This window comes from Erythrolamprus reginae, chromosome 1 (genome assembly GCF_031021105.1).
Source record: "Erythrolamprus reginae isolate rEryReg1 chromosome 1, rEryReg1.hap1, whole genome shotgun sequence".
NCBI lineage: Eukaryota > Metazoa > Chordata > Lepidosauria > Squamata > Dipsadidae > Erythrolamprus > Erythrolamprus reginae.
Genome location: NC_091950.1, coordinates 359,433,151 through 359,456,551, shown reverse-complemented (window position 1 = coordinate 359,456,551; position 23,401 = coordinate 359,433,151). Strand labels below are relative to the sequence as shown.

Here is a 23,401-nt window from a genome sequence, read left to right as displayed (position 1 = left end):
GTCTGCAAATATCAGGGTTTCGAATGTGTTCGGGCAGTGTGCGGATGGGTGGTGTGCGGATTGCCGGTCTGCACCATCCCATAGTGCATGCAACCCGACGCAGTGTGACTGAGGTTGGAGATGGGCGGTGTGCACCATCCCATAGTGGATGCAGCCCGTGTTACGGTGGTGTGCAAGTATCTGAGTTTTTGAATGTGTTTGTGATGGAAGAGATGTATGGTGTCAGCTTTGTCTAATGCGGAGGCTGCGTGGTAGTATAATCCCTAGTCCCAACTTTGTCGGGTCTTCTGGTGCTGTGAATGCAGATTAGCGTCCTTATGATGTGGAACGAGTGGAAAGCGGAGTATATTCCTCAGATGAAGCCAGTGGAATTGGTGAATTGTTACTGAAGTACAATGTTTAGGAGTAAGGCTTGTAGATCTCTTTTGGTAAAGAATAGGTAAGATTGAAGGGTTTTTTTTGGTATGAATACATGAATGGAAGGCTTGTAGATCTCTTTTGGTAGAGGGTAGATAAGATTGAAGGTTCTTTTTTGGTATGAAAATGAAATCAAACCGGTGTGTATTCTTCAGTGGAAGCCAGTGGAATTTGGCACAGATTCCTAAGGTATAATTTTCAGGACTGAGACTGGTAGATCTCTTTTGGTAGATGGTAGATAAGGCTGAAGATACTGTGTTGGTGTGAAAATGAAATCAAACTGGTGGATATTCTTCGGTGGAAGCCAGTGGAATTGGGGAACTGTTAGTGAGGTACAATGTTTTAGGCTTTGGCTGGGGGATTCTTTGGAAGATACATGTTGCAAATGAGCTGGCCTGCTCAGGGTACTTTGTTTTCCTTGCAGCATGCCCTATGGTACTCCTGTCTATTCCTGGACAGAAGCTGACAATAGAGCATCAATGAACAGAGGACAATAATGTGCAAGCTTACGATGGCTAATAGAAAGGCAAGTTCCATAGAAAGTTTCTAATTCAAACTGGACCTTTAAAAGGAGCATTCCTCAAAAGGGAAGGGAAAGGCAGTATTCCTCCTAAAATGGGGATATTTGGCCACTCCCCCAGAGGAAGCGAGCCCTACTCTGAATCTGCTCCATAGGTCCATGATTAAGTTTTTGCAAAGCAAACCTAGCAAATTCTCTCCAGGGGGGTATAGCCCAAGTATATCCCTTATCCATTGTTTGCTCTTTTCTTTGCCTCCCATTACTCATTCTAAGGGCAGTCCTCCTCTCAGGGCTGCAGGGTAAAATCTATCCTGAAGGCCCTTGGAATCGTTTTCCAATACCTCTCCCCAACACCTCTGATGGAGGCGATGGAATATTTTTGCAAAGGATAAACAGAACCTGCTTCCTAGACTTATAACTCCATGTATATCTTCTCCAGCGGTATCTTCTCCCCTTCATGACATGATTGTGTTTGTTTGGGCAACAATCAGGGACATTCATAGCTTATGGAACTAAAGGCCCACTTTACATATATCACTAGCCAGTCCAGCGTGGGTAAGGTCTTCATCATTAATGGTCTTTCTTTGCAGAGCGTGCTTTTTGCCGGTTTCATCAGAAGACAACTTCTTCGGCAACTAAAGTCAATCCAGAGGAACCCAATGGTGGAACAGGAGAGATGGGATGAAAAGGCAAGTTCTCTAGAGCAGAGGTCCCCAACCGCCGGTCCGCGGACCGGGACCGGGCCGTGGGGGTTTTCCAGCCGGTCCGCGGCATGTGGAGGAAGACGGAGCCAAGCGGGGCCACCCGGAGACCTTTTCCCGTCTTCTTCTCCTCGCTCGCTCCCCTCATAGCCAGCAGCCCCGCTCGCGGGGGGATGCCCGTTCGTAGCTACCAGCCCGCCAAGCGTCGAGGGGGCTTCCGAGGCTGAAGGGAAGAGCCGGAATGCCCTTCCCGGGTTTAGATTGCTTGCTGTTGGGGAAAACGGAGGAGGAGGCGGTTCTTTTCTCCTCGCTCCAGAAAGTAGGCGATCGCGCCCCACCGCCGCCTCCTCCGTTTTCCCCAACAGCAAGCAATCTAAACCCGGGAAGGGCATTCCGGCTCTTCCCTTCAGCCTCGGAAGCCCCCTCGACGCTTGGCGGGCTGGTAGCTACGAACGGGCATCCCCCCGCGAGCGGGGCTGCTGGCTATGAGGGGAGCGAGCGAGGAGAAGAAGACGGGAAAAGGAGCGATGAGTGGGACGTCTTCTTCTCCTCGCTCGCTCCCCTCATAACCATCCCTCCAGCGTCGAGGGGGCTTCCGAGGCTGAAGGGAAGAGCCGGAATGCCCTTCCCGGGTTTAGATTGCTTGCTGTTGGGGAAAACGGAGGAGGCGGCGGTTCTTTTCTCCTCGCTCCAGAAAGTAGGCGATCGCGCCCCACCGCCGCCTCCTCCGTTTTCCCCAACAGCAAGCAATCTAAACCCGGGAAGGGCATTCCGGCTCTTCCCTTCAGCCTCGGAAGCCCCCTCGACGCTTGGCGGGCTGGTAGCTACGAACGGGCATCCCCCCGCGAGCGGGGCTGCTGGCTATGAGGGGAGCGAGCGAGGAGAAGAAGACGGGAAAAGGAGCGATGAGTGGGACGTCTTCTTCTCCTCGCTCGCTCCCCTCATAACCATCCCTCCAGCGTCGAGGGGGCTTCCGAGGCTGAAGGGAAGAGCCGGAATGCCCTTCCCGGGTTTAGATTGCTTGCTGTTGGGGAAAACGGAGGAGGCGGCGGTTCTTTTCTCCTCGCTCCAGAAAGTAGGCGATCGCGCCCCGCCGCCGCCTCCTCCGTTTTCCCCAACAGCAAGCAATCTAAACCCGGGAAGGGCATTCCGGCTCTTCCCTTCAGCCTCGGAAGCCCCCTCGACGCTTGGCGGGCTGGTAGCTACGAACGGGCATCCCCCCGCGAGCGGGGCTGCTGGCTATGAGGGGAGCGAGCGAGGAGAAGAAGACGGGAAAAGGAGCGATGAGTGGGACGTCTTCTTCTCCTCGCTCGCTCCCCTCATAACCATCCCTCCAGCGTCGAGGGGGCTTCCGAGGCTGAAGGGAAGAGCCGGAATGCCCTTCCCGGGTTTAGATTGCTTGCTGTTGGGGAAAACGGAGGAGGCGGCGGTTCTTTTCTCCTCGCTCCAGAAAGTAGGCGATCGCGCCCCACCGCCGCCTCCTCCGTTTTCCCCAACAGCAAGCAATCTAAACCCGGGAAGGGCATTCCGGCTCTTCCCTTCAGCCTCGGAAGCCCCCTCGACGCTTGGCGGGCTGGTAGCTACGAACGGGCATCCCCCCGCGAGCGGGGCTGCTGGCTATGAGGGGAGCGAGCGAGGAGAAGAAGACGGGAAAAGGAGCGATGAGTGGGACGTCTTCTTCTCCTCGCTCGCTCCCCTCATAACCATCCCTCCAGCGTCGAGGGGGCTTCCGAGGCTGAAGGGAAGAGCCGGAATGCCCTTCCCGGGTTTAGATTGCTTGCTGTTGGGGAAAACGGAGGAGGCGGCGGTTCTTTTCTCCTCGCTCCAGAAAGTAGGCGATCGCGCCCCACCGCCGCCTCCTCCGTTTTCCCCAACAGCAAGCAATCTAAACCCGGGAAGGGCATTCCGGCTCTTCCCTTCAGCCTCGGAAGCCCCCTCGACGCTTGGCGGGCTGGTAGCTACGAACGGGCATCCCCCCGCGAGCGGGGCTGCTGGCTATGAGGGGAGCGAGCGAGGAGAAGAAGACGGGAAAAGGAGCGATGAGTGGGACGTCTTCTTCTCCTCGCTCGCTCCCCTCATAACCATCCCTCCAGCGTCGAGGGGGCTTCTGAAGCTGAAGGGAAGCGCCGGAATGCCCTTCCCGGGTTTAGATTGCTTGCCGTTGGGGGAAACGGAGGAGGCGGCGGCGGTGGGGTGCGATCGCCAAGTTTCTGGAGCGAGGAGAAAAGAACCGCTCGAGCTTGAAAAATAAAGAAGGAGGGTTATGGTTGGCGCTCGCTGATTTTATTATTATTATTGTTTGGTGGCTGAGTCTATTGAAGCCTCCCTTGAATGGAAGAGATGGGGAGAAAGAATCCAGCCTTTTCCCATCTACGTGGTTATGTTTTTGTGTGTGCGTCTGTGCGCCCTCTGTTGTTAAACTCTCTGAGTCTGGAGAGCGGAGAGCCTCTTGCAGCCACCGGCTTCGGCGCCGCTCTGTCCCGCTCATCGCCCGCCCGTATCCAGCAGATAGGCTTTGAGTTTTTGGCTGGGGGGGGGAGAAGTAGGACCTTCCTAAGTCCCCCCCCAGCCAAAATCACAAAGCCAGGCAGCCCCCAGCCGCCAAAGGAGCCTCCTCATTCTCCCCACCCTGTGGAGAAGGGGTGGGGCGGCAGGCTCTCCTTACTGACAAGCAGGTCATGTGTGTCCAGGGCTCCTTCCCCTCCTGCTAGCTGCGAGTTGGAGGGGGAGGGGCTCTGGATTCTAATCATTAGCAGCTAATGGAAAGCTAGATATGACGTCAGGTGTCCCACCCTTATGACTCCTGTAGCTGTGTTCTGGTGTCCTGCAGCCCAGCAGCAGATTTTCTGGTTAAAGTGAAAAAACAAATACTGTAACAGTGAAAATTCATAGCAGCAGTGGCTGTGTCCAGTAGCAGCAAGTAGTGGTCATCATCATCAGTGCCCATCTCCAGTAGCAATAGCCATCTTTCTGTGTTAGGGGCCCACTACGCCTTCACCTCTAACCCTTGTAAAATGAATAAAAAACAAACATCACTGAAGAGCTTCTTTGAAAAGGAAGAAAGTCCCAATGAGACAGATGAAGACTCCATGACTGCTAAAAAAAAGAAAGCTGCATTTAAAAGAAAATACAATGAGTCCTACTTAAATTATGGGTTCATCGCAACTGGCGATTCACATGCCCCAAGCCCACTCTGTCTGTTATGTGGCGAACGGCTATCCAACGAGGCCATGAAGCCTTCAAAACTGGTTCGCCACTTACAGACCAAGCACCCTGCATCAAAAGACAAGCCTTTGGAGTTTTTTGAAAGAAAAAAACGCGAACACGAAGGACAGAAGCAATTATTGAAGGCCACCACATCAACAAATGTGTCTGCTCTGAGAGCATCATTCTTAGTGGCTAACCGCATTGCCAAGGCTAAGAAGCCCTTCACTATTGGTGAAGAGTTGATCCTGCCTGCCGCTAAGGACATTTGCCAGGAACTTTTAGGAGAGGCTGCGGTTAAAAAAGTGGCACAGGTTCCTCTTTCAGCAAGCACTGTCAGTAGACGAATTAATGAAATAGCAGAAGACATTGAGGTACAATTGTTGGAGAGGATTAATGCGTCACCATGGTACGCAATCCAAGTTGACGAGTCTACTGACGTTGACAACAAGGCAGTGATGCTTGTTTATGTGCGATATATTTTTCAAGAGGATTTGCATGAGGATATGTTATGTGTATTATTGTTGCCAGCCAACACCACAGGTGCAGAACTATTCAAGTCTTTGGATGATTACATATCAGGAAACCTAAACTGGTCATTTTGTGTCGGTATATGCACAGACGGAGCAGCTGCCATGACTGGACGGCTTTCTGGTTTAACTACCCGGGTCAAAGAGGTTGCGTCTGAATGCGACTCTACGCACTGTGTCATCCATAGAGAAATGCTGGCAAGCCGAAAAATGTCACCTGAACTTAACAGCGTTTTGCAAGATGTGATTAAAGTTATTAATCACATAAAAGCACATGCCCTTAACTCACGTCTGTTCGAGCAGCTCTGTGAGGAGATGGACGCGGAGCACAAACGTCTTCTCCTACACACAGAAGTCAGATGGCTTTCTAAAGGTAGAGCACTGGCCAGAGTTTTTGAGTTACGAGACCCGCTTTATAGATTTCTTTTAGAAAAAGAATCGCCACTTGCAGCACATTTCAGTAGTAAGGAATGGGTCACAAAACTTGCTTACTTATGTGACATATTCAACTTTTTGAACGAACTTAATCTGTCACTTCAGGGGAGAATGACAACTGCCTTCAAGTTGGCAGATAAAGTTGCTGCATTTAAAGCCAAACTGGAAGTGTGGGGACTGCGAGTGAGAAAAGGGATATTTGACATGTTTCAAACATTAACAGGAATTTTGGAAGAGACCGAGCCTGAGCCTTCATTCTCCCAGCTTGTACATGATCACCTATCTCAGCTTTCAGAAGAGTTTGAGCGCTATTTTCCGACCACAAAAGACCCACGAACTAGGAAGGAATGGATTCGCAACCCATTTGTGAACAAGCCAGGTGAATCGACCTTGTCTGTGCTTGAAGAAGACCAACTGATTGAGATTGCAAATGATGGTAGCCTTAAAAGTATGTTTGAGACTTCAAATCTCCCAACATTCTGGATTAAAGTCCAGGCTGAATATCCTGGGATCGCCACCAAAGCACTGAAAACTCTGCTTCCTTTTCCAACATCCTATCTTTGTGAAACTGGGTTTTCTGCCATGACAACAGCAAAAACGAAATTACGGAGTAGACTGGACATAAGGAACACACTTCGGGTTTCACTGTCTCCCATCACCCCCAGATGGGACCGTCTTGTTGCAGGAAAACAAGCCCAGTGCTCCCACTGATCCAGGGAAACAAGCCTGGTGCTCCCACTCATTTTGAACCTATGGTAAGTTGAATCACATTCTCATTATAAATGTCATAATTATATGATAAGTATGCACTAAGCTCCACCCCTCCATAACCCCACCCCCATATGACCAAAGCCCCCCCCCCCCCAACCGGGCCGTGGAAAACTGGTCTAGCTTAAAGCCGGTCCCTGGTGCAAAAAAGGTTGGGGACCTCTGCTCTAGAGGACTTGCTGAGTGGAACAGCTCATTTCCAGCATGTAGCCCTCTATCTCCATTGCCTAAAGCAGATTGAGGTTGGGAAAACAGACCTAGGAAAAGCTGACCAAGGGACACTGTTTGATAATCCATTAGTGGATGCCGGTGCATGATTGTGGATGGATGGAGTGTGAATGAGTTTGCAGATGGGCGGTGTGCACCATCCCATGGTTGATGCAGTCGGCAGTATGCTGATGTGCAATTCTCTGAGTTTTGGAATGTGTTCGTGGTGCAAGAGAGAGGTCTGGTGTCGGAGTGTACGGATGGGCGGTGTGTGGATGGGTGGTGTGCAGATGGGCGGTGTGCACCAGCCCATAGTGGATGCAGCCCGCATTATGCAGGTGTGCAAATATCTGAGTTTTCGAATGTGTTTGTGATGGAAGAGACAGGTATGGTGTCGGAGTGTGCGGATGCTTGATGTGCTGATGGGCGGTATGTGGATGGTTGGTGTACGGATGGTTGGTATGTGGATGGGTGGTGTGCGAATGGGCGTTGTGCGGATGGGCGGTGTGCACCATCCCATAGTGGATGCAGCACGATGGAGTGTGACTGAGTTTGCAGACGGGAGGTGTGCACCATCCCATAGTGGATGCAGCCCTCAGTATGCTGGTCTGCAAATATCAGGGTTTCGAATGTGTTCGGGCAGTGTGCGGATGGGTGGTGTGCGGATTGCCGGTCTGCACCATCCCATAGTGCATGCAACCCGACGCAGTGTGACTGAGGTTGGAGATGGGCGGTGTGCACCATCCCATAGTGGATGCAGCCCACGTTACGGTGGTGTGCAAGTATCTGAGTTTTTGAATGTGTTTGTGATGGAAGAGATGTATGGTGTCAGCTTTGTCTAATGCGGAGGCTGCGTGGTAGTATAATCCCTAGTCCCAACTTTGTCGGGTCTTCTGGTGCTGTGAATGCAGATTAGCGTCCTTATGATGTGGAACGAGTGGAAAGCGGAGTATATTCCTCAGATGAAGCCAGTGAAATTGGTGAATTGTTACTGAAGTACAATGTTTAGGAGTAAGGCGTGTAGATCTCTTTTGGTAAAGAATGGGTAAGATTGAAGGGGTTTTTTTTGGTATGAATACATGAATGGAAGGCTTGTAGATCTCTTTTGGTAGAGGGTAGATAAGATTGAAGGTTCTTTTTTGGTATGAAAATGAAATCAAACCGGTGTGTATTCTTCAGTGGAAGCCAGTGGAATTTGGCACAGATTCCTGAGGTATAATTTTCAGGACTGAGGCTGGTAGATCTCTTTTGGTAGATGGTAGATAATGCTGAAGATACTGTGTTGGTGTGAAAATGAAATCAAACTGGTGGATATTCTTCGGTGGAAGCCAGTGGAATTGGGGAACTGTTAGTGAGGTACAATGTTTTAGGCTTTGGCTGGGGGATTCTTTGGAAGATACATGTTGCAAATGAGCTGGCCTGCTCAGGGTACTTTGTTTTCCTTGCAGCATGCCCTATGGTACTCCTGTCTATTCCTGGACAGAAGCTGACAATAGAGCATCAATGAACAGAGGACAATAATGTGCAAGCTTACGATGGCTAATAGAAAGGCAAGTTCCATAGAAAGTTTCTAATTCAAACTGGACCTTTAAAAGGAGCATTCCTCAAAAGGGAAGGGAAAAGCAGTATTCCTCCTAAAATGGGGATATTTGGCCACTCCCCCAGAGGAAGCGATCCCGACTCTGAATCTGCTCCATAGGTCCATGATTAAGTTTTTGCAAAGCAAACCTAGCAAATTCTCTCCAGGGGGGTATAGCCCAAGTATATCCCTTATCCATTGTTTGCTCTTTTCTTTGCCTCCCATTACTCATTCTAAGGGCAGTCCTCCTCTCAGGGCTGCAGGGTAAAATCTATCCTGAAGGCCCTTGGAATCGTTTTCCAATACCTCTCCCCAACACCTCTGATGGAGGCAATGGAATATTTTTGCAAAGGATAAACAGAACCTGCTTCCTAGACTTATAACTCCATGTATATCTTCTCCAGCGGTATCTTCTCCCCTTCATGACATGATTGTGTTTGTTTGGGCAACAATCCGGGACATTCATAGCTTATGGAACTAAAGGCCCACTTTACATATATCACTAGCCAGTCCAGCGTGGGTAAAGTCTTCATCATTAATGGTCTTTCTTTGCAGAGCGTGCTTTTTGCCGGTTTCATCAGAAGACAAACTTCTTCGGCAACTAAAGTCAATCCAGAGGAACCCAATGGTGGAACAGGAGAGATGGGATGAAAAGGCAAGTTCTCTAGAGGACTTGCTGAGTGGAACAGCTCATTTCCAGCATGTAGCCCTCTATCTCCATTGCCTAAAGCAGATTGAGGTTGGGAAAACAGACCTAGGAAAAGCTGACCAAGGGACACTGTTTGATAATCCATTAGTGGATGCCGGTGCATGATTGTGGATGGATGGAGTGTGAATGAGTTTGCAGATGGGCGGTGTGCACCATCCCATGGTTGATGCAGTCGTCAGTATGCTGATGTGCAATTCTCTGAGTTTTGGAATGTGTTCGTGGTGCAAGAGAGAGGTCTGGTGTCGGAGTGTACGGATGGGCGGTGTGTGGATGGGTGGTGTGCAAATGGGCGGTGTGCACCAGCCCATAGTGGATGCAGCCCACATTGTGCAGGTGTGCAAATATCTGAGTTTTCGAATGTGTTTGTGATGGAAGAGAGAGGTACGGTGTCGGAGTGTGCGGATGCTTGATGTGCTGATGGGCGGTATGTGGATGGTTGGTGTACGGATGGTTGGTATGTGGATGGGTGGTGTGCGGATGGGCGTTGTGCGGATGGGCGGTGTGCACCATCCCATAGTGGATGCAGCACGATGGAGTGTGACTGAGTTTGCAGACGGGAGGTGTGCACCATCCCATAGTGGATGCAGCCCTCAGTATGCTGGTCTGCAAATATCAGGGTTTCGAATGTGTTCGGGCAGTGTGCGGATGGGTGGTGTGCGGATTGCCGGTCTGCACCATCCCATAGTGCATGCAACCCGACGCAGTGTGACTGAGGTTGGAGATGGGCGGTGTGCACCATCCCATAGTGGATGCAGCCCGTGTTACGGTGGTGTGCAAGTATCTGAGTTTTTGAATGTGTTTGTGATGGAAGAGATGTATGGTGTCAGCTTTGTCTAATGCGGAGGCTGCGTGGTAGTATAATCCCTAGTCCCAACTTTGTCGGGTCTTCTGGTGCTGTGAATGCAGATTAGCGTCCTTATGATGTGGAACGAGTGGAAAGCGGAGTATATTCCTCAGATGAAGCCAGTGGAATTGGTGAATTGTTACTGAAGTACAATGTTTAGGAGTAAGGCTTGTAGATCTCTTTTGGTAAAGAATAGGTAAGATTGAAGGGGTTTTTTTGGTATGAATACATGAATGGAAGGCTTGTAGATCTCTTTTGGTAGAGGGTAGATAAGATTGAAGGTTCTTTTTTGGTATGAAAATGAAATCAAACCGGTGTGTATTCTTCAGTGGAAGCCAGTGGAATTTGGCACAGATTCCTAAGGTATAATTTTCAGGACTGAGACTGGTAGATCTCTTTTGGTAGATGGTAGATAAGGCTGAAGATACTGTGTTGGTGTGAAAATGAAATCAAACTGGTGGATATTCTTCGGTGGAAGCCAGTGGAATTGGGGAACTGTTAGTGAGGTACAATGTTTTAGGCTTTGGCTGGGGGATTCTTTGGAAGATACATGTTGCAAATGAGCTGGCCTGCTCAGGGTACTTTGTTTTCCTTGCAGCATGCCCTATGGTACTCCTGTCTATTCCTGGACAGAAGCTGACAATAGAGCATCAATGAACAGAGGACAATAATGTGCAAGCTTACGATGGCTAATAGAAAGGCAAGTTCCATAGAAAGTTTCTAATTCAAACTGGACCTTTAAAAGGAGCATTCCTCAAAAGGGAAGGGAAAAGCAGTATTCCTCCTAAAATGGGGATATTTGGCCACTCCCCCAGAGGAAGCGAGCCCTACTCTGAATCTGCTCCATAGGTCCATGATTAAGTTTTTGCAAAGCAAACCTAGCAAATTCTCTCCAGGGGGGTATAGCCCAAGTATATCCCTTATCCATTGTTTGCTCTTTTCTTTGCCTCCCATTACTCATTCTAAGGGCAGTCCTCCTCTCAGGGCTGCAGGGTAAAATCTATCCTGAAGGCCCTTGGAATCGTTTTCCAATACCTCTCCCCAACACCTCTGATGGAGGCGATGGAATATTTTTGCAAAGGATAAACAGAACCTGCTTCCTAGACTTATAACTCCATGTATATCTTCTCCAGCGGTATCTTCTCCCCTTCATGACATGATTGTGTTTGTTTGGGCAACAATCAGAGACATTCATAGCTTATGGAACTAAAGGCCCACTTTACATATATCACTAGCCAGTCCAGCGTGGGTAAGGTCTTCATCATTAATGGTCTTTCTTTACAGAGCGTGCTTTTTGCCGGTTTCATCAGAAGACAACTTCTTCGGCAACTAAAGTCAATCCAGAGGAACCCAATGGTGGAACAGGAGAGATGGGATGAAAAGGCAAGTTCTCTAGAGGACTTGCTGAGTGGAACAGCTCATTTCCAGCATGTAGCCCTCTATCTCCATTGCCTAAAGCAGATTGAGGTTGGGAAAACAGACCTAGGAAAAGCTGACCAAGGGACACTGTTTGATAATCCATTAGTGGATGCCGGTGCATGATTGTGGATGGATGGAGTGTGAATGAGTTTGCAGATGGGCGGTGTGCACCATCCCATGGTTGATGCAGTCGGCAGTATGCTGATGTGCAATTCTCTGAGTTTTGGAATGTGTTCGTGGTGCAAGAGAGAGGTCTGGTGTCGGAGTGTACGGATGGGCGGTGTGTGGATGGGTGGTGTGCAGATGGGCGGTATGCACCAGCCCATAGTGGATGCAGCCCGCATTATGCAGGTGTGCAAATATCTGAGTTTTCGAATGTGTTTGTGATGGAAGAGAGAGGTATGGTGTCGGAGTGTGCGGATGCTTGATGTGCTGATGGGCGGTATGTGGATGGTTGGTGTACGGATGGTTGGTATGTGGATGGTTGGTGTGCGGATGGGCGTTGTGCGGATGGGCGGTGTGCACCATCCCATAGTGGATGCAGCACGATGGAGTGTGACTGAGCTTGCAGACGGGAGGTGTGCACCATCCCATAGTGGATGCAGCCCTCAGTATGCTGGTCTGCAAATATCAGGGTTTCGAATGTGTTCGGGCAGTGTGCGGATGGGTGGTGTGCGGATTGCCGGTCTGCAACATCCCATAGTGCATGCAACCTGACGCAGTGTGACTGAGGTTGGAGATGGGCGGTGTGCACCATCCCATAGTGGATGCAGCCCGCCTTACGGTGGTGTGCAAGTATCTGAGTTTTTGAATGTGTTTGTGATGGAAGAGATGTATGGTGTCAGCTTTGTCTAATGCGGAGACTGCGTGGTAGTATAATCCCTAGTCCCAACTTTGTCGGGTCTTCTGGTGCTGTGAATGCAGATTACCATCCTTATGATGTGGAACGAGTGGAAAGCGGAGTATATTCCTCAGATGAAGCCAGTGGAATTGGTGAATTGTTACTGAAGTACAATGTTTAGGAGTAAGGCTTGTAGATCTCTTTTGGTAAAGAATAGGTAAGATTGAAGGGTTTTTTTTGGTATGAATACATGAATGGAAGGCTTGTAGATCTCTTTTGGTAGAGGGTAGATAAGATTGAAGGTTCTTTTTTGGTATGAAAATGAAATCAAACCGGTGTGTATTCTTCAGTGGAAGCCAGTGGAATTTGGCACAGATTCCTGAGGTATAATTTTCAGGACTGAGACTGGTAGATCTCTTTTGGTAGATGGTAGATAAGGCTGAAGATACTGTGTTGGTGTGAAAATGAAATCAAACTGGTGGATATTCTTCGGTGGAAGCCAGTGGAATTGGGGAACTGTTAGTGAGGTACAATGTTTTAGGCTTTGGCTGGGGGATTCTTTGGAAGATACATGTTGCAAATGAGCTGGCCTGCTCAGGGTACTTTGTTTTCCTTGCAGCATGCCTTATGGTACTCCGGTCTATTCCTGGACAGAAGCTGACAATAGAGCATCAATGAACAGAGGACAATAATGTGCAAGCTTACGATGGCTAATAGAAAGGCAAGTTCCATAGAAAGTTTCTAATTCAAACTGGACCTTTAAAAGGAGCATTCCTCAAAAAAGAAGGGAAAAGCAGTATTCCTCCTAAAATGGGGATATTTGGCCACTCCCCCAGAGGAAGCGAGCCCTACTCTGAATCTGCTCCATAGGTCCATGATTAAGTTTTTGCAAAGCAAACCTAGCAAATTCTCTCCAGGGGGGTATAGCCCAAGTATATCCCTTATCCATTGTTTGCTCTTTTCTTTGCCTCCCATTACTCATTCTAAGGGCAGTCCTCCTCTCAGGGCTGCTGGGTAAAATCTATCCTGAAGGCCCTTGGAATCGTTTTCCAATACCTCTCCCCAACACCTCTGATGGAGGCGATGGAATATTTTTGCAAAGGATAAACAGAACCTGCTTCCTAGACTTATAACTCCATGTATATCTTCTCCAGCGGTATCTTCTCCCCTTCATGACATGATTGTGTTTGTTTGGGCAACAATCAGGGACATTCATAGCTTATGGAACTAAAGGCCCACTTTACATATATCACTAGCCAGTCCAGCGTGGGTAAGGTCTTCATCATTAATGGTCTTTCTTTGCAGAGCGTGCTTTTTGCCGGTTTCATCAGAAGACAACTTCTTCGGCAACTAAAGTCAATCCAGAGGAACCCAATGGTGGAACAGGAGAGATGGGATGAAAAGGCAAGTTCTCTAGAGGACCTGCTGAGTGGAACAGCTCATTTCCAGCATGTAGCCCTCTATCTCCATTGCCTAAAGCAGATTGAGGTTGGGAAAACAGACCTAGGAAAAGCTGACCAAGGGACACTGTTTGATAATCCATTAGTGGATGCCGGTGCATGATTGTGGATGGATGGAGTGTGAATGAGTTTGCAGATGGGCGGTGTGCACCATCCCATGGTTGATGCAGTCGGCAGTATGCTGATGTGCAATTCTCTGAGTTTTGGAATGTGTTCGTGGTGCAAGAGAGAGGTCTGGTGTCGGAGTGTACGGATGGGCGGTGTGTTGATGGGTGGTGTGCAGATGGGCGGTGTGCACCAGCCCATAGTGGATGCAGCCCGCATTATGCAGGTGTGCAAATATCTGAGTTTTCGAATGTGTTTGTGATGGAAGAGACAGGTATGGTGTCGGAGTGTGCGGATGCTTGATGTGCTGATGGGCGGTATGTGGATGGTTGGTGTACGGATGGTTGGTATGTGGATGGGTGGTGTGCGGATGGGCGGTGTGCGGATGGGCGGTGTGCACCATCCCATAGTGGATGCAGCACGATGGAGTGTGACTGAGTTTGCAGACGGGAGGTGTGCACCATCCCATAGTGGATGCAGCCCTCAGTATGCTGGTCTGCAAATATCAGGGTTTCGAATGTGTTCGGGCAGTGTGCGGATGGGTGGTGTGCGGATTGACGGTCTGCACCATCCCATAGTGCATGCAACCTGACGCAGTGTGACTGAGGTTGGAGATGGGCGGTGTGCACCATCCCATAGTGGATGCAGCCCGCGTTACGGTGGTGTGCAAGTATCTGAGTTTTTGAATGTGTTTGTGATGGAAGAGATGTATGGTGTCAGCTTTGTCTAATGCGGAGGCTGTGTGGTAGTATAATCCCTAGTCCCAACTTTGTCGGGTCTTCTGGTGCTGTGAATGCAGATTAGCGTCCTTATGATGTGGAACGAGTGGAAAGTGGAGGATATTCCTCAGATGAAGCCAGTGGAATTGGTGAATTGTTACTGAAGTACAATGTTTAGGAGTAAGGCGTGTAGATCTCTTTTGGTAAAGAATAGGTAAGATTGAAGGGTTTTTTTTGGTATGAATACATGAATGGAAGGCTTGTAGATCTCTTTTGGTAGAGGGTAGATAAGATTGAAGGTTCTTTTTTGGTATGAAAATGAAATCAAACCGGTGTGTATTCTTCAGTGGAAGCCAGTGGAATTTGGCACAGATTCCTGAGGTATAATTTTCAGGACTGAGGCTGGTAGATCTCTTTTGGTAGATGGTAGAGAAGGCTGAAGATACTGTGTTAGTGTGAAAATGAAATCAAACTGGTGGATATTCTTAGGTGGAAGCCAGTGGAATTGGGGAACTGTTAGTGAGGTACAATGTTTTAGGCTTTGGCTGGGGGATTCTTTGGAAGATACATGTTGCAAATGAGCTGGCCTGCTCAGGGTACTTTGTTTTCCTTGCAGCATGCCCTATGGAACTCCTGTCTATTCCTGGACAGAAGCTGACAATAGAGCATCAATGAACAGAGGACAATAATGTGCAAGCTTACGATGGCTAATAGAAAGGCAAGTTCCATAGAAAGTTTCTAATTCAAACTGGACCTTTAAAAGGAGCATTCCTCAAAAGGGAAGGGAAAAGCAGTATTCCTCCTAAAATGGGGATATTTGGCCACTCCCCCAGAGGAAGCGAGCCCTACTCTGAATCTGCTCCATAGGTCCATGATTAAGTTTTTGCAAAGCAAACCTAGCAAATTCTCTCCAGGGGGGGTATAGCCCAAGTATATCCCTTATCCATTGTTTGCTCTTTTCTTTGCCTCCCATTACTCATTCTAAGGGCAGTCCTCCTCTCAGGGCTGCAGGGTAAAATCTATCCTGAAGGCCCTTGGAATCGTTTTCCAATACCTCTCCCCAACACCTCTGATGGAGGCAATGGAATATTTTTGCAAATGATAAACAGAACCTGCTTCCTAGACTTATAACTCCATGTATATCTTCTCCAGCGGTATCTTCTCCCCTTCGTGACATGATTGTGTTTGTTTGGGCAACAATCAGAGACATTCATAGCTTATGGAACTAAAGGCCCACTTTACATATATCCCTAGCCAGTCCAGCGTGGGTAAGGTCTTCATCATTAATGGTCTTTCTTTGCAGAGCGTGCTTTTTGCCGGTTTCATCAGAAGACAACTTCTTCGGCAACTAAAGTCAATCCAGAGGAACCCAATGGTGGAACAGGAGAGATGGGATGAAAAGGCAAGTTCTCTAGAGGACTTGCTGAGTGGAACAGCTCATTTCCAGCATGTAGCCCTCTATCTCCATTGCCTAAAGCAGATTGAGGTTGGGAAAACAGACCTAGGAAAAGCTGACCAAGGGACACTGTTTGATAATCCATTAGTGGATGCCGGTGCATGATTGTGGATGGATGGAGTGTGAATGAGTTTGCAGATGGGCGGTGTGCACCATCCCATGGTTGATGCAGTCGGCAGTATGCTGATGTGCAATTCTCTGAGTTTTGGAATGTGTTCGTGGTGCAAGAGAGAGGTCTGGTGTCGGAGTGTACGGATGGGCGGTGTGTTGATGGGTGGTGTGCAGATGGGCGGTGTGCACCAGCCCATAGTGGATGCAGCCCGCATTATGCAGGTGTGCAAATATCTGAGTTTTCGAATGTGTTTGTGATGGAAGAGACAGGTATGGTGTCGGAGTGTGCGGATGCTTGATGTGCTGATGGGCGGTATGTGGATGGTTGGTGTACGGATGGTTGGTATGTGGATGGGTGGTGTGCGGATGGGCGGTGTGCGGATGGGCGGTGTGCACCATCCCATAGTGGATGCAGCACGATGGAGTGTGACTGAGTTTGCAGACGGGAGGTGTGCACCATCCCATAGTGGATGCAGCCCTCAGTATGCTGGTCTGCAAATATCAGGGTTTCGAATGTGTTCGGGCAGTGTGCGGATGGGTGGTGTGCGGATTGACGGTCTGCACCATCCCATAGTGCATGCAACCTGACGCAGTGTGACTGAGGTTGGAGATGGGCGGTGTGCACCATCCCATAGTGGATGCAGCCCGCGTTACGGTGGTGTGCAAGTATCTGAGTTTTTGAATGTGTTTGTGATGGAAGAGATGTATGGTGTCAGCTTTGTCTAATGCGGAGGCTGTGTGGTAGTATAATCCCTAGTCCCAACTTTGTCGGGTCTTCTGGTGCTGTGAATGCAGATTAGCGTCCTTATGATGTGGAACGAGTGGAAAGCGGAGGATATTCCTCAGATGAAGCCAGTGGAATTGGTGAATTGTTACTGAAGTACAATGTTTAGGAGTAAGGCGTGTAGATCTCTTTTGGTAAAGAATAGGTAAGATTGAAGGGTTTTTTTTGGTATGAATACATGAATGGAAGGCTTGTAGATCTCTTTTGGTAGAGGGTAGATAAGATTGAAGGTTCTTTTTTGGTATGAAAATGAAATCAAACCGGTGTGTATTCTTCAGTGGAAGCCAGTGGAATTTGGCACAGATTCCTGAGGTATAATTTTCAGGACTGAGGCTGGTAGATCTCTTTTGGTAGATGGTAGAGAAGGCTGAAGATACTGTGTTAGTGTGAAAATGAAATCAAACTGGTGGATATTCTTAGGTGGAAGCCAGTGGAATTGGGGAACTGTTAGTGAGGTACAATGTTTTAGGCTTTGGCTGGGGGATTCTTTGGAAGATACATGTTGCAAATGAGCTGGCCTGCTCAGGGTACTTTGTTTTCCTTGCAGCATGCCCTATGGAACTCCTGTCTATTCCTGGACAGAAGCTGACAATAGAGCATCAATGAACAGAGGACAATAATGTGCAAGCTTACGATGGCTAATAGAAAGGCAAGTTCCATAGAAAGTTTCTAATTCAAACTGGACCTTTAAAAGGAGCATTCCTCAAAAGGGAAGGGAAAAGCAGTATTCCTCCTAAAATGGGGATATTTGGCCACTCCCCCAGAGGAAGCGAGCCCTACTCTGAATCTGCTCCATAGGTCCATGATTAAGTTTTTGCAAAGCAAACCTAGCAAATTCTCTCCAGGGGGGTATAGCCCAAGTATATCCCTTATCCATTGTTTGCTCTTTTCTTTGCCTCCCATTACTCATTCTAAGGGCAGTCCTCCTCTCAGGGCTGCAGGGTAAAATCTATCCTGAAGGCCCTTGGAATCGTTTTCCAATACCTCTCCCCAACACCTCTGATGGAGGCAATGGAATATTTTTGCAAATGATAAACAGAACCTGCTTCCTAGACTTATAACTCCATGTATATCTTCTCCAGCGGTATCTTCTCCCCTTCGTGACATGATTGTGTTTGTTTGGGCAACAATCAGAGACATTCATAGCTTATGGAACTAAAGGCCCACTTTACATATATCCCTAGCCAGTCCAGCGTGGGTAAGGTCTTCATCATTAATGGTCTTTCTTTGCAGAGCGTGCTTTTTGCCGGTTTCATCAGAAGACAACTTCTTCGGCAACTAAAGTCAATCCAGAGGAACCCAATGGTGGAACAGGAGAGATGGGATGAAAAGGCAAGTTCTGTAGAGGATTTGCTGAGTGGAACAGCTCATTTCCAGCATGTAGCCCTCTATCTCCATTGCCTAAAGCAGATTGAGGTTGGGAAAACAGACCTAGGAAAAGCTGACCAAAGGACACTGTTTGATAATCCATTAGTGGATGCCGGTGCATGATTGTGGATGGATGGAGTGTGAATGAGTTTGCAGATGGGAGGTGTGCACCATCCCATGGTTGATGCAGTCGGCAGTATGCTGATGTGCAATTCTCTGAGTTTTGGAATGTGTTCGTGGTGCAAGAGAGAGGTCTGGTGTCGGAGTGTACGGATGGGTGGTGTGTGGATGGGTGGTGTGCAGATGGGCGGTGTGCACCAGCCCATAGTGGATGCAGCCCGCATTATGCAGGTGTGCAAATATCTGAGTTTTCGAATGTGTTTGTGATGGAAGAGAGAGGTATGGTGTCGGAGTGTGCGGATGCTTGATGTGCTGATGGGCGGTATGTGGATGGTTGGTGTACGGATGGTTGGTATGTGGATGGGTGGTGTGCGGATGGGCGTTGTGCGGATGGGCGGTGTGCACCATCCCATAGTGGATGCAGCACGATGGAGTGTGACTGAGTTTGCAGACGGGAGGTGTGCACCATCCCATAGTGGATGCAGCCCTCAGTATGCTGGTCTGCAAATATCAGGGTTTCGAATGTGTTCGGGCAGTGTGCGGATGGGTGGTGTGCGGATTGCCGGTCTGCACCATCCCATAGTGCATGCAACCCGACGCAGTGTGACTGAGGTTGGAGATGGGCGGTGTGCACCATCCCATAGTGGATGCAGCCCGCGTTACGGTGGTGTGCAAGTATCTGAGTTTTTGAATGTGTTTGTGATGGAAGAGATGTATGGTGTCAGCTTTGTCTAATGCGGAGGCTGCGTGGTAGTATAATCCCTAGTCCCAACTTTGTCGGGTCTTCTGGTGCTGTGAATGCAGATTAGCGTCCTTATGATGTGGAACGAGTGGAAAGCGGAGTATATTCCTCAGATGAAGCCAGTGGAATTGGTGAATTGTTACTGAAGTACAATGTTTAGTAGTAAGGCGTGTAGATCTCTTTTGGTAAAGAATAGGTAAGATTGAAGGTTTTTTTTTGGTATGAATACATGAATGGAAGGCTTGTAGATCTCTTTTGGTAGAGGGTAGATAAGATTGAAGGTTCTTTTTTGGTATGAAAATGAAATCAAACCGGTGTGTATTCTTCAGTGGAAGCCAGTGGAATTTGGCACAGATTCCTGAGGTATAATTTTCAGGACTGAGGCTGGTAGATCTCTTTTGGTAGATGGTAGATAAGGCTGAAGATACTGTGTTGGTGTGAAAATGAAATCAAACTGGTGGATATTCTTCGGTGGAAGCCAGTGGAATTGGGGAACTGTTAGTGAGGTACAATATTTTAGGCTTTGGCTGGGGGATTTTTTGGAAGATACATGTTGCAAATGAGCTGGCCTGCTCAGGGTACTTTGTTTTCCTTGCAGCATGCCCTATGGTACTCCTGTCTATTCCTGGACAGAAGATGACAACAGAGCATCAATGAACAGAGGACAATAATGTGCAAGCTTACGATGGCTAATAGAAAGGCAAGTTCCATAGAAAGTTTCTAATTCAAACTGGACCTTTAAAAGGAGCATTCCTCAAAAGGGAAGGGAAAAGCAGTATTCCTCCTAAAATGGGGATATTTGGCCACTCCCCCAGAGGAAGCAAGCCATACTCTGAATCTGCTCCATAGGTCCATGATTAAGTTTTTGCAAAGCAAACCTAGCAAATTCTCTCCAGGGGGGTTTAGCCCAAGTATATCCCTTATCCATTGTTTGCTCTTTTCTTTGCCTCCCATTACTCATTCTAAGGGCAGTCCTCCTCTCAGGGCTGCAGGGTAAAATCTATCCTGAAGGCCCTTGGAATCGTTTTCCAATACCTCTCCCCAACACCTCTGATGGAGGCAATGGAATATTTTTGCAAAGGATAAACAGAACCTGCTTCCTAGACTTATAACTCCATGTATATCTTCTCCAGCGGTATCTTCTCCCCTTCATGACATGATTGTGTTTGTTTGGGCAACAATCCGGGACATTCATAGCTTATGGAACTAAAGGCCCACTTTACATATATCACTAGCCAGTCCAGCGTGGGTAAGGTCTTCATCATTAATGGTCTTTCTTTGCAGAGCGTGGTTTTTGCCAGTTTCATCAGAAGACAACTTCTTCGGCAACTAAAGTCAATCCAGAGGAACCCAATGGTGGAACAGGAGAGATGGGATGAAAAGGCAAGTTCTCTAGAGGACTTGCTGAGTGGAACAGCTCATTTCCAGCATGTAGCCCTCTATCTCCATTGCCTAAAGCAGATTGAGGTTGGGAAAACAGACCTAGGAAAAGCTGACCAAGGGACACTGTTTGATAATCCATTAGTGGATGCCGGTGCATGATTGTGGATGGATGGAGTGTGAATGAGTTTGCAGATGGGCGGTGGGCACCATCCCATGTTTGATGCAGTCGGCAGTATGCTGATGTGCAATTCTCTGAGTTTTGGAATGTGTTCGTGGTGCAAGAGAGAGGTCTGGTGTCGGAGTGTACGGATGGGCGGTGTGTGGATGGGTGGTGTGCAAATGGGCGGTGTGCACCAGCCCATAGTGGATGCAGCCCGCATTGTGCAGGTGTGCAAATATCTGAGTTTTCGAATGTGTTTGTGATGGAAGAGAGAGGTATGGTGTCGGAGTGTGCGGATGCTTGATGTGCTGATGGGCGGTATGTGGATGGTTGGTGTACGGATGGTTGGTATGTGGATGGTTGGTGTGCGGATGGGCGTTGTGCGGATGGGCGGTGTGCACCATCCCATAGTGGATGCAGCACGATGGAGTGTGACTGAGCTTGCAGACGGGAGGTGTGCACCATCCCATAGTGGATGCAGCCCTCAGTATGCTGGTCTGCAAATATCAGGGTTTCGAATGTGTTCGGGCAGTGTGCGGATGGGTGGTGTGCGGATTGCCGGTCTGCACCATCCCATAGTGCATGCAACCTGACGCAGTGTGACTGAGGTTGGAGATGGGCGGTGTGCACCATCCCATAGTGGATGCAGCCCGCGTTACGGTGGTGTGCAAGTATCTGAGTTTTTGAATGTGTTTGTGATGGAAGAGATGTATGGTGTCAGCTTTGTCTAATGCGGAGGCTGCGTGGTAGTATAATCCCTAGTCCCAACTTTGTCGGGTCTTCTGGTGCTGTGAATGCAGATTAGCGTCCTTATGATGTGGAACGAGTGGAAAGCGGAGTATATTCCTCAGATGAAGCCAGTGGAATTGGTGAATTGTTACTGAAGTACAATATTTAGGAGTAAGGCGTGTAGATCTCTTTTGGTAAAGAATGGGTAAGATTGAAGGGGGTTTTTTTTGGTATGAATACATGAATGGAAGGCTTATAGATCTCTTTTGGTAGAGGGTAGATAAGATTGAAGGTTCTTTTTTGGTATGAAAATGAAATCAAACCGGTGTGTATTCTTCAGTGGAAGCCAGTGGAATTTGGCACAGATTCCTGAGGTATAATTTTCAGGACTGAGGCTGGTAGATCTCTTTTGGTAGATGGTAGATAAGGCTGAAGATACTGTGTTGGTGTGAAAATGAAATCAAACTGGTGGATATTCTTCGGTGGAAGCCAGTGGAATTGGGGAACTGTTAGTGAGGTACAATGTTTTAGGCTTTGGCTGGGGGATTCTTTGGAAGATACATGTTGCAAATGAGCTGGCCTGCTCAGGGTACTTTGTTTTCCTTGCAGCATGCCTTATGGTACTCCTGTCTATTCCTGGACAGAAGCTGACAATAGAGCATCAATGAACAGAGGACAATAATGTGCAAGCTTACGATGGCTAATAGAAAGGCAAGTTCCATAGAAAGTTTCTAATTCAAACTGGACCTTTAAAAGGAGCATTCCTCAAAAGGGAAGGGAAAAGCAGTATTCCTCCTAAAATGGGGATATTTGGCCACTCCCCCAGAGGAAGCGAGCCCTACTCTGAATCTGCTCCATAGGTCCATGATTAAGTTTTTGCAAAGCAAACCTAGCAAATTCTCTCCAGGGGGGGTATAGCCCAAGTATATCCCTTATCCATTGTTTGCTCTTTTCTTTGCCTCCCATTACTCATTCTAAGGGCAGTCCTCCTCTCAGGGCTGCAGGGTAAAATCTATCCTGAAGGCCCTTGGAATCGTTTTCCAATACCTCTCCCCAACACCTCTGATGGAGGCAATGGAATATTTTTGCAAAGGATAAACAGAACCTGCTTCCTAGACTTATAACTCCATGTATATCTTCTCCAGCGGTATCTTCTCCCCTTCATGACATGATTGTGTTTGTTTGGGCAACAATCAGAGACATTCATAGCTTATGGAACTAAAGGCCCACTTTACATATATCACTAGCCAGTCCAGCGTGGGTAAGGTCTTCATCATTAATGGTCTTTCTTTGCAGAGCGTGCTTTTTGCCGGTTTCATCAGAAGACAACTTCTTCGGCAACTAAAGTCAATCCAGAGGAACCCAATGGTGGAACAGGAGAGATGGGATGAAAAGGCAAGTTCTCTAGAGGACTTGCTGAGTGGAACAGCTCATTTCCAGCATGTAGCCCTCTATCTCCATTGCCTAAAGCAGATTGAGGTTGGGAAAACAGACCTAGGAAAAGCTGACCAAGGGACACTGTTTGATAATCCATTAGTGGATGCCGGTGCATGATTGTGGATGGATGGAGTGTGAATGAGTTTGCAGATGGGCGGTGTGCACCATCCCATGGTTGATGCAGTCGGCAGTATGCTGATGTGCAATTCTCTGAGTTTTGGAATGTGTTCGTGGTGCAAGAGAGAGGTCTGGTGTCGGAGTGTACGGATGGGCGGTGTGTGGATGGGTGGTGTGCAGATGGGCGGTGTGCACCAGCCCATAGTGGATGCAGCCCGCATTATGCAGGTGTGCAAATATCTGAGTTTTCGAATGTGTTTGTGATGGAAGAGAGAGGTATGGTGTCGGAGTGTGCGGATGCTTGATGTGCTGATGGGCGGTATGTGGATGGTTGGTGTACGGATGGTTGGTATGTGGATGGGTGGTGTGCGGATGGGCGTTGTGCGGATGGGCGGTGTGCACCATCCCATAGTGGATGCAGCACGATGGAGTGTGACTGAGTTTGCAGACGGGAGGTGTGCACCATCCCATAGTGGATGCAGCCCTCAGTATGCTGGTCTGCAAATATCAGGGTTTCGAATGTGTTCGGGCAGTGT

The 23,401-nt window shown here is 48.3% G+C and overlaps 1 protein-coding gene across 1 annotated transcript; it reads left to right on the top strand.

The window, feature by feature from the left end:
- Window positions 1–4,868: 4,868 nt before the first annotated feature.
- Window positions 4,869–6,518, top strand: LOC139153825 (SCAN domain-containing protein 3-like). Its single transcript, XM_070728264.1, has one exon. The coding sequence runs from the start codon at window positions 4,869–4,871 to the stop codon at window positions 6,516–6,518; it is 1,650 nt and encodes a 549-aa protein (XP_070584365.1).
- Window positions 6,519–23,401: the final 16,883 nt, after the last annotated feature.

Coding starts and splice junctions, on each gene's coding strand:
- LOC139153825 (XM_070728264.1), top strand. CDS start 4,869: ATGAAGCCTTCAAAACTGGTTCGCCACTTACAGACCAAGCACCCTGCA.